Source organism: Primulina huaijiensis, chromosome 1 (assembly GCF_012295235.1).
Source record: "Primulina huaijiensis isolate GDHJ02 chromosome 1, ASM1229523v2, whole genome shotgun sequence".
In the NCBI taxonomy this organism is placed as follows: Eukaryota; Viridiplantae; Streptophyta; class Magnoliopsida; order Lamiales; family Gesneriaceae; genus Primulina; species Primulina huaijiensis.
Window position 1 is genome coordinate 9,330,254 of NC_133306.1, and position 11,737 is coordinate 9,341,990.

At 36.7% G+C, this 11,737-nt stretch overlaps 2 protein-coding genes across 2 annotated transcripts; one reads left to right on the top strand and one right to left on the bottom strand.

Annotated features, from left to right (window-relative positions):
* Positions 1-287: 287 nt before the first annotated feature.
* Positions 288-1,976, bottom strand: LOC140990477 (uncharacterized). Its single transcript, XM_073460226.1, has 6 exons — positions 1,794-1,976; positions 1,641-1,688; positions 1,349-1,406; positions 1,087-1,224; positions 679-846; positions 288-590 (listed from the first exon to the last, which is right to left on the bottom strand). Exons 1-6 carry the CDS (start codon positions 1,880-1,882, stop codon positions 513-515), a joined length of 579 nt encoding a protein of 192 aa, XP_073316327.1. The 5' UTR covers positions 1,883-1,976; the 3' UTR covers positions 288-512.
* A 6,812-nt stretch (positions 1,977-8,788) lies between these two features.
* Positions 8,789-9,262, top strand: LOC140971136 (uncharacterized). Its single transcript, XM_073433231.1, has 2 exons — positions 8,789-9,022; positions 9,095-9,262. The coding sequence occupies exons 1-2, from the start codon at positions 8,789-8,791 to the stop codon at positions 9,260-9,262; spliced, it is 402 nt and encodes a 133-aa protein (XP_073289332.1).
* The last annotated feature ends 2,475 nt before the right edge of the window (positions 9,263-11,737 follow it).

Here is an 11,737-nt window from a genome sequence, read left to right on the forward strand (position 1 = left end):
AGAAAATGATTGATCAAGCGTGAGCTCGTGTATAAAAATGTGAAATCGTGTAGAACAACAATGGAAGTTTTTGACGGAGCAAACCACGTTGGATGATAAGGATCATGGCATGAAGAGGAAAAGCTCGATAGGAATGTAAGATATGGTTATTTTTCTTGCGCATGGAATTTTCAAAATTACTAGAACTGGCATATACGTCGATGGCTTATAACTCATCTAAAACCATGGTTCAAGTTTGAGATGATGTATCGAGTTCGAGATAATTGTAACAAACTCTTCCTCCAGTTACAAAAAGAACCACCAACATATCCACTTGGGAAACTTTCAGTTCATTGCAAATTAAAGCAAATATATACGACCGAAATTATATATCTACTCAATACAATAATCTAGATGGAATACAAGAAAGTGGCCCCCAAGTCCGTCCTTGACCAAAAAATAAGAATCTTGTCTGTATACCCATGAAGCAGGCGTGATTAAGCTTTTAGTCACTTGTCAAAAGAATGAAGTTCTCAGTTCTCAACGCTATCATCAATCTTGCCACCAAGGAGGATCTTCTCAATTAGTTGGTTGATAGAATTTCCTCTACCCTGAGTAATTTGCAAAATAAATGAAACGCAAACAACTAAACAGCAGAAAACTAATGATATGTTAATAGTGTGCAATACGGCTGCTCACCTTGATGCCAATTGCTATTGCTGTTTTTATCTTAATCAGCTCGCCTAATCTTAAAGATCCTCTCTTACTATCTTTCATAAAGATGAGAGGCACATTTCTTGAATCAGCCAAAGCAGGCAGATGTTTCGTTAGCCACCGAGGATTGCAATCGGATGCTAGAAATATTGCCTACACATACACAACATTTAATCTCTTGTTAAAATAAATGCGGCTAGCAGGCATTGATTTCGAGAAGATGATCATCACTTGCAATGGCCAAAGATAAGAGGGATTTCAAAGAGCACGGTATACACTAGCCAAAAAATCAAAACGGGGCACAACCAGACAGAATTGGAGTTAGCAAATCACAAAATTAGTCCACCACAAGTAGACGAAAGTGCCAAAGGGGAATGATCACAAACAATTGACCTGAAGGTAGAGTCTCGGGGCTTTGCTATCATCATGATTGGGTGAAGAAGACTCCTCAGAAGACCCTGCCATGCCCCTTTTCGGAGGCATCCGTTCAAGCACACGCGTGACTTCATTCACTCCGACTGAAAATTGTTGCTGTTAATCACAAACATGTTTAAATTCAATCGTTGATACAGAAACAGAATGAAAACGTACAAACACAACCAGTGCGAGCAGAGAATGGATACTGAAATGAAGATCATTAATGCAAAATTAGAACCTTGACCCAAAATTTATAAGGTAAAGCTGCATCCAGAGCTCTAGACGATTCAATCTCCCTGCCCAAAGAACCATCAAAGTTCCATTAATCTCACCCAATTCAAAAGCAAAAGCATTCAACTTATATTTTCGAATAAAAGCAAGATCAAAGCAGCCCTCATATTGAAAAAATACAAAATTTCATGCATAATAGTTGTTTCTCTAAAACAACAAAATCTGACTAACTCATTAAATCCCTTTTCCATAAAAAGCGGTCACAAGTGTATTCGACTATTCATCACAACTTATACTACCTCTGGAATAATTTGAGAAGAGGGGCAAGACTTTCTCCATCAAAGAAACTGCACGAACACGCATTTTCAACCATCAGATTCAAGTACAATGACAAACTCACAGACACGAATAAAGGCCAATTAGAATGAGAGCAGTAAAGGAGATTCACATACAGCTGGGACTGAATATGAGCAATCGGGTCTTCTACAGCCTCGGCGGTGGAAGAATCAGGTTCGCCCGCTGTTCTCTTCTTACTTCGCATGTCCGCAACAGCCCAATTTGTTTTTTTTTAGAAATTTTTTTATTGAAAATCATAAAAGCCCTAATTGCATCGTTGGCGTTGATGAAATCTTCTTATATACTACTTACTATACATATCCGATGCGTGTGTAACATCTTTTTTATTATTATCGATAGAATAAAGTGAAATTTGACAAATTATGAAGGGACTAAATTAATATTTGAATTGTTGAAATAAAATAAATAAAAATAAAAGTGTATGTTGAAATTAAAACAAAAAAAAAACAAAAAACAAAAGTGTAATATTAATATCATATAAAGGTAAAATTGGAAAAAAAATTAGTGTCCTCTTTATATAGTTATTATCATGTCCTCACACTTAATATAATAGTATATATATATACAAATTTTTTTATTAACCGCCCGAATAGTCCGAACCGAATTGCACCGCACCATTTTTCATAATATTTTATAAAACCGCGATTAAAAATATTAATCATAAACCGGACCGCATACGTGGTTCGATTATTTTTTTTGCCAAGAACTGCACCAAACCGCACCGCCTAAATCGCTTGTCATAGTATTTGTCCTAGATTTATAATAATTTGTAAACAATATATTCAAATAAAGAAGTCATCATTCATTATATCTCAACTCTCTTCAAAATTATAATTCTTACAAATAAAACTTATCTTCTTCTTAATTATTCTTCATATTAGTCTTTTATTAGAGTATTTATTTCTTTTTCTACGATATGGTGTTTGAAGTTTGAAAATAAAAAAAGGATAAAATAGTGTAAATATCATTTTGTTGTGAGTGTGTTGTGTTGTTAAATTATTAACTTAGTTTTGAATCTTGATTATTGTTTTATCTATTTTTATCTTTACATGCTTTGAACTATATTTTATAGTTGAAGACAATATATATTATTGTTTTTTTTTCAATTTTTAGCACATTAATAATCAGTTCGGGCAACTTTAATTACGTAATTTCAGTTGCGTTGCGTTTAGTTGAGTCCATCAGTTCGGGCAATCTTTAAACACTTTATTTGTCAAACTCCGAAATTCTGATTCCAACAGACTACGAAATCAAAGCTTTAATGGGGATATCGTGAGGGAAAAGGCCCCAGAGGGAGCCCGTTTACGGGAAAAGGCCTCATAGGGAGCCCGACGATCGTATTTCCATATTTGGCCACGGCCCAGTGACGAGAGTTGTTGACGCCCCCGCCCCCAGGTACTTGGTATAGCTAGATTGATCAGTCGACCATGATGATATGATATATAATAGTTATTTTCAAGGATCAAACTTGACCCAAAATGATATACGATGATTAAATTCTTTACGATTTAATGATTTATGATATCATATATGATTACGAGCTTTTACGCCAACGTATTTTATTAAAAGATTTATTTTAAAGCTTTATATGCCTGTATATGTATTATTTGTTACGTATGTTTAGAACGTGCTGAGTCATTAGACACATTAGGTTTGAATGATAGCAGGTGAGGATGATTTTGAGGGAGGCACTGACGCTTGAGTGGATCGGGTCCGACAGTACACTTCTGAGAGACTTTTATTTTCTACATTAGCTTAAGATTTAAAGGTTTATAGTAAAGATTTTAAGGATTATTTTATTAAAGATTTTATTCTTTATTTTGAATTTTAATGTTTGGATTATTTTAAAATTGACGTACAATTTTGTGGGTGACGATTTATGCATTTAATATTTTTAAATATTAGTTTTATGTTGGATGGTTTTGAAGTTAGAAGAATTTGTTTATATAAAAAAAATTCCCTAGTATTTATTAAACTTTTTAAGTTAGTCAGCACTTGAGAACGGCTCTACAGATATTGCAAGACAGAAAGCTATTTGCTAAGTTCAGCAAGTGGGAGTTTTGGCTCGAGAGAGTGGCGTTCTTAGGCCACATAATTTCTAGAGATGGAGTTGAGGTCGATCCCAACAAAGTCGAGGCAGTTAGAGAGTGGCCAGTACTTAAGAGTGTAACCAAGATCTGTAGTTTCTTGGGTCTAGCTGGCTACTATATTCAGGGTTTCTCTTCTATTACAGTACCCTTGACCACCTCTACGAAGAAAAATGCAAAGTTTATTTGGGGATCAGACTGCCAGGAGAGTTTCGAGAAATTGAAGAAAGCTTTGACTTCAGCGCCAGTTCTATCGATGCCATCAGGACAAGTTGGGTATGTTCTCTATACAGATGCTTCGAAGCTTGGGTTGGGCACAGTCCTGATGGAGAATGATCAAATGATAGCATATGCATCTAGGAAGCTGAAGGTTCATGAGAAGAATTACCCGACTCATGACCTCGGGCTTGTAGTTATAGTATTTGCTTTGAAGGTCTGGAGGCACTATTTATATAGGGAGAAGTGCAAGATCTTCACTGATCATAAAGTTTTGAAGTACTTTTTCACCCAGAAAGAGTTGAATATGAGGCAGCGAAGATGGTTAGAGCTGGTGAAGGATTACAACTGCGATATTAGCTATCATCCAGGAAAGGCTAATGTGGTCGCAGAAGCTTTGAGTATAAAGACAGTAGTTATTGCTCAGTTGTCAGTTCAGAGACCATTGCAGGAAGAGATTCAGCGATTCGAGCTTACAGTGTATGCTAGGTGTAGAGGCTTCTAAATTCGTGTTTGAAAATTTGCGGAAAAATTTTAAAATTTTCTCTTTAATTATTTAAAATGCCTCATTCATAAATAAACTGATAAATAAAGTTTAATGTTCAAAATAGCAACGGAAGTAAATATTTGTTTGCAAGATAAAAATTTAAAATAATCCAATAACGATGAAAATATTTGAGCAATGAAAATGGTAAATGCTGAAATTGAGGTCCTCGGGTTCCACTACTGCTGACCCAAGCTAGCTCACTGGTCCCCGCCCTCGGTCCCGACCTCATCAGTATCTACAACAATCAAGTCTAGTGAGTCTAAAGACTCAGCATGCATATATTGTAAATAACAAGTAATAATAATAAAATTTGGCATACGAAATAACATATCATGAGTCTGGCATAACGTGAAAATATCGTGACATGAGTAATTATAATACGTGCATAACTGAACTGAAAATCGTATCATGAATAATTATAAATACGTGCATAACTGAACTGAAAACCGTAAATGTTTGCTCCGTAGAGCCCTGTCATAAAATAGCATGTAATAATTTTCTGTTGAGATTATGTTATACGCAAGTGGCCCCTGAATTGAACTGAAATGACCTGAACTGAACTGACGACTGGGTGAAATAATAATCGTCTGATCAGACTAATGCCACAGTATACTGGGTGGTACAAAACTGAACTGACCGGTAACTGGCGACCGGGTGAAGTAATAATCCCATGATAGTAAAGTGACCACAAGCAATATCGCATAAATCTCAAAATGAATATTTTGCACGTAATATAATCAAATAACGTAATTAAATATCCTGTATTTATTTTACCAAAGGGGTTGGATCGTTCTCAGGCTCGCTGCGACCTAATTATGTCATGAAAAATATGCAAATGATTTATTTGACCAAACTTTGTAATTGAGTCAAAAAACGAGACAATTACGCCCACTGACTTAGTATTTAATCATGACTCCGAGCCAACCTGAACCAACACCGAACCAATGTTTAGTCATGATTAAAATACTCTTAAAATGATGGAATAATGCTCCTAAATTTACAGTACTCGAAATTTAGTGAATGGAGGCCAAAAACGTGAAACGCTCTTTCGAGAGTCATTTTGGCACATTGCACCGTAAATTCTCGTACTACCTCTAAAATGATCCGACTCACAAACGGCCAAAAGCATGACCTTTCTAACTCAATGAGGCACTGTCTAGTCCGAGGCCATAGGCTAAAAGCCAACCAAGAACTCGAACGAGCCTCTGAACCGAAGCATCAAGCTGCTGTACAGAAAATGCAGCAGCCGTTGTTGCGTTACCATGCTTCGTTTTCGAGACTATTGGTCATTGGGGCTTGAACCACCAACCAGAGCCTCTTACCAAAATCCTAAGGTATGGTTTGAACCATGGCTAAGGGCCCTAGGCCAACCACAATCCAACCCAACACCTACAACAAATCTGAAGTTCCACCCGAGACGCCATTGAGCAGGTGTGGGGGTGTTGTTTATTTTGTTGTCAAATGAAGGATCCAATGGCTATGAGGTTAACCATGGTCCATGCTAGACATGCTAAGGTGTCGCATGAGACATGGCTAAGGGCTAGAAGCCAACCACAACCCACTTGACACCAAAAATTCGAAACCCAACTCACACAACCAAAACCAGAAATTTAAAACCGAAGGGGCACTTGTCTTGTTTATTTTAAAAACCGATGGGGATATTAACCAAGCCATGAAAGGGTATCTTGGTCACGTCCTAGACATGTCAAGGAAGGGTCCCAACCATTGTTACAGGCTCAAAAGCCAACCAAGATTCGAACCTCCTTGAACTATCCAAAAACAGAATTTTCGAAACTCAACAATTGCAACATGAAGTGTTGCTGTCAAATCTCTTCCTCCAATGGACTAACACGACCCTAACATGTCCTAGTACATGTCTAGATGCAGCCTCAAGCCCCTGGAATCGAGCCAACCACCTGAAACCACAAAACCAACAAAAAACTTGAAGCATGAAGGAAAACAAAATCTGTGCAGAATTTTTCTTTGAAAGTTGCTGTCCAAATTCGGTTTGCCATGGAAATCATGATCATGTAATGTTTAAAAATGTTATTATGACTTGATTGAAGAGAAAAGAAGGACATATACATGCCTTGGTTTGTTTTGGAAGAAAAACAAACGAAACGACTACGCGACGCGGAGGAGGAGTCTTCTTCTTTTCTCACTTGTTTTCTCTCTTATTTTTGATGGAGGTGCACGATTTACTCTTCTGAAAGTGCTCTGAATTTTTCGAAAATGATGAGGGAGGAAATGGCTAGGGAAATAAGGGAAGTCTACTAATTAATTGGAGATGTTTAATGGCAATTAAAATCTTTCTATCCTTGTTGCTTGCTAGAAAAGAATGATATGATATGGTGAGATGATTTGATTTGATTTGATTGGGGGATGATATCAAGGGGCCGATTTTTTTCATTCAAATGTGGTAGAAATATTGCTTAAATATTTAATTATTGATGATTAAAATGAAGGGAATTATCTACCAAGAAAAGGCTTAAGGAAAGAAATAAAATGGTGAGTTGTCAAATATTTTTAAATCCATCAAGGGGCCGATTTTTATCATTAAAATATAGGATAGGAAATTGCTTAATTATTAATTTTAGTTGATTAAAAGTTGAGGGATTATTATGCCAAGAAAAGGATTAAGGAAAGGTATCAATAAAATGAGTTGTCAAACCTTTTAAATATTCCATTGGTGATGGCCGAATTCTAGGATTAAAATGGAGGGAAAAATTGTTTAATTATTGAATTTTAACTCATTAAAGTTTTATCTACTCATTAGGTATATTAGTGAATTAAATAAATTAGTTTAGGATGGTAATTATTTTGCATGCATGGCTAATTTTTAATTTAAATTGCTAACATGTTAAGTTATAATTTATTAAATAAAATAAGCCTAGATTAACTTATCTCAATTGGTTACATATTTTATTTTAGGCTTTTAATTAAATTATTGGACATAAAAGAATTTATTTACTTCTTATCTCAAATTAATTAATTAAATTCTTAAACTTTCTTTTACATTAAAATAAATTATTCTTTGACTTAAATTAAATTTAGGAATATTTTCTTATCATTAACTTTTATCTTAAAACTCCAACTCCGGTCCGGCCTCACTTATTTAACTGAAAAGATAGTAGTTAAACTACTGCGTAAAATAATTAAATTTAAAGAAGAGAATTTAAATCCTCATGCATAAAATCATTTTAATTTAAATATTAGGAATTATGCATGGCTTATACGTAGTCTAATTTACGGGTTCTACACTAGGGGCGAGGGTCCTAATCTTTCTACTATGTCAGTTTAGTCGACTCTAATGTATAGAATCCGAGCAGGCCAGTCTTCTGATGAGCAGTTGCAGAATCGGAGACTGAGAGATGAATCTAAGGGTCAGAAGCTGTATTCAGTTGAAGATGGCACAGTTAGATATCGACATCAACTTTGGGTTCCTAGTGGTCATTTACCGAGAGATGTTGTTATGACAAAAGCCCATAATACCCCGTACTCCATTCATCTTTGAAGTACGAAGATGTATAAAGATTTGCAGTCATTGTATTGGTGGACGTGCATGAAACGAGACATCTTGCGTTTTGTGTCTCAGAGTTTGACGTACTGGTAGGTTAAGGCAGAGTATCAGAGGCCAGCTAGGAAGATTAAGCCACTTCCTATCCTTGAGTGGAAATGGAGAAATATCACTATAAATTTCGTAGTGGGATTGCCAAGGATTATCAAGGGATTCAACACCATTTGGCTGATAGTTGACCGTCATACGAACTCAACGCACTTTCTACATATCAAGACGACATTCACTATGACTAAGTATGAAGAGCTGTACATCCGAGAGATATTCAGATTACATGGAGTTCCAGTGTCTATTGTTTCAGACAGAGATCCGAGGTTCACGTCGTCTTTCTGGAAGAGTCTGCATTCGAATATGTGAACGAAGTTGCTGTTCAATACAGCGTTTCATCATCAGACCGATGGTCAGTCCGAATGGGTGAATCAAATTTTGGAGGATCTACTCCGAGCTTGTGTGATCGATTTCCAGGATAGTTGGGAAATGAAGTTATCTCTAGTGGAGTTTACCTATAACAATAGTTACCAGTCGTCTATAGTATGCCTCCTTACGAGGCACTTTATGGTAGGAAATATAGATCACCGATACTTTGGGATGATGTTGGTGAAAGAGGAGAGTTAGGTCCGGACTTGGTCAAACATGCAACAGATCTAGTAGTAAAAATCCGAGATGAAGACTGCTCAAAATCTCCAGAAAAGCTATGCTGATAAGCGACGAAGGAAACTAGAGTTTACAGTGGGTGACCACGTGTTCGTAAAAGTGGCACCTGTGAAGGATGTTATGAGATTTGGCAAAAAAAGCAAACTCAGTCCAAAGTTCATAGAACCGTTTGAGGTTCTGGAGAAGATTGAAACATTAGCCTATAGAGTGGCTTTGCCGCCGATGCTGGCTGGACTGCATAAAGTGTTTCATATCTCAATGTTGTGAAAGTACATGTCGAATCCTTTACATGTACTGAATTACGAACCTCTGCAGTTGACACCGAATATGTCTTACGGGGAAAGGCCTACAAAGATTCTGGATAGGCAAGAGAGAAGGCTCTGGAACAAAGTTATTCAAATGGTCAAAGTTAAGTTGCTAAATCATTCGGAGGAGGAAGCTACTTGGGAAACTGAGACTGACATGAGGAGTCGATACCCATAGTTATTCGGTAAGTCTTAATTTTGAGGACGGAATTTCATTTAATGTAGGGATGAATTGTAAGGTTCGCAATGCGATAACGTAATCCAACTGCATGTAAATATAAGAAAAATGGAAAATGCCTAATTAAATTATTTTAATTGCATTAAATAAATGTTGTAGGCATTTTTACATGATAAAAATAGGAATTTCTATTAGAATGCATAAATCAGTGTTTTCAAGGGTTATTCGAGGCTTGACCGAGGAACGGTACTGGGGACTGTTAAATGAAAAATATTTTTAAATAATTATTTTTAATTATTTAATATTTGATATAATTAATGTTTAAATTTCAAAAATAATGTCTTTCGAGATACTTTTATATGTCGAGTCATATTTTAAACCGATAATCGATTTCCGACAATAATAATGACTTTTGGGAGGCTCGAATAATATTTCCGAAAACTTTCCTAAACGAGATAATTTTCCTATGTACTAATGGGCCTATTATACTAGGACAATTGGGCCTAGATGTCTACCTAAGTATTTATATCAAAAGTCTTGACTCTCAAGCCCATTTTCCTTCTCAAATCTCACATTAAAAACAGAAAAAAAAAACTAGGGCTCTCTTCCCTAACATCAGCCACACACTCACGTCCAGAGGCCATCTCACACTGATTTTGAAGGAAAAAATCACAGCAAAGGGTTTCTCGTCCCTCCGGCAACGCTCTTTCGTGTCTAGACTCAAATATTCGTGCGTGAATCACGCAAGGGCACGCCTTACACCTTCGTTTTCTCGTCATTCAAGCCATATTATGTGTGAATATATATTATTGCATGAAAAATTTGATATCATGTTATTATTTTCGTTTTTATGGCTTATGCATGGAAAAAACTTGGATTTCTTGATATATATAACTCACATTATTGATTTTGCATAAGGGGCTGCCAGGTTAGGGATGGTATGAGCATGATTTGATGGTTGTCTAGGAGTCCTAGATGGGGTTTGACTTGTCTTGAAAAGATGGGAGAAAGAGCTGAACGAAATCATGGGAATTGCAATGGTTAGGGTTCGGCCTCTGCCCTTCGAGGGTGCAGGCTGTGTGCAGTGGTTGGGCTGCGTCCAGAAGACCTATTAGGGTTTTATAATGGTCCTAGATGGGTTGAGTCATGCCTGGTTCATGGGCAAGGGCTGGAATGAATCAGCTTGGTCGCGCGATCACCCTATGCGCACGGTTCGGGAATCTTCGTGCATGGTTCTTTGCAGGGACTGTATACAGGTCTTAGGCTTAGTCGTGATGGTCCAGAGTGGTCTTGGGATGGTCTAGTAGTAGGTTGCTAGGGGTTGGTCCATGGCTAGGCTATGTTTGGATCGAGTTCACCCCATGGCCGACGGGGGTTTCATAAGGGCCAAGGGTCTCCTGCGTTCCAAAGGTTGCAGCTTGTTTAGGGATGGTTGTTATGGTCTGGACTGAGTCTAGGTTTGGGCGTAATGGGCTGGTCGAGTCTTGGTTCAAGTTAGGAATATATGTTCTGTTTCGGGTTGATTCGGATTAAAACCGAGACTCCGGTCTAAGTTTTAAAACGAATTACGAAACTTAGTCGGTAGGTTTAGGTTCACGTCTAAGAAATTATTACGGGTGTGTTTTAAGGTGTTATTGTAAGTTTGGATGGGTTCGGGTCGAAGTTTTAAGGTCCCGGTGTAAAATGGGAAAGCTAGGGTTTTAGGGGGAAAACGATCATTTTATACTGAAAAAATGTTTGAAGTCCTAGAAATGTCCAGATAACTGTAATAAATGCTAAAAAATTTTATTTTGAAAAGTTATAGAATTTTTATGATGAAAAATGATACATTCTAAAAGTCGTGTTGCATGCTTGGTTTAAAAAGAATATGATACTTATGAATGTATTTTATAAAGTGATGAAAATGATGAAAATGTTTTGAATGAAGTGATTTGAAAATGACAGTAAGGAAATAGAGATTCGTGAGGGACAAAGCCTCGAGGGAACCCAACACCGGATTTCCATAGACCATGGCCCAGTAACAGAAAAGTGGTTTTTGGTGTCCCCGCCAAATATAGGACAATATACAGAACAGAAAAGTGGTTAATGATGCCCCACCGCTTGGTACCATGGTTACAGGTGAGATTGATCAATTGATCGAAAGATAAAAGGATAGTCACAATTAATGAACTGATTTCACCCATAAATAAAAAGTATATGTAATAAAATGTATATGTATAAAGATGAAAGGAAATGTTTAAGTTTATGCAAATGTTCATTTTAAAGACATTTCATTAGAAGTAATTTTCACTGTTGCATGTGGATGTATACATATTACTTCATGTTATGGTTAAGACATGTTGAGTCATTAGACTCACTAGTTGTAAATAATGCAGGTGAGGATGTTTCTATTGAGACAGGAGGACTTGATGATTCAACTGGTTGTACTGATGGTGGACTGGAACCCGAGGACTTTGCTAGTTTTCCGCACATCTG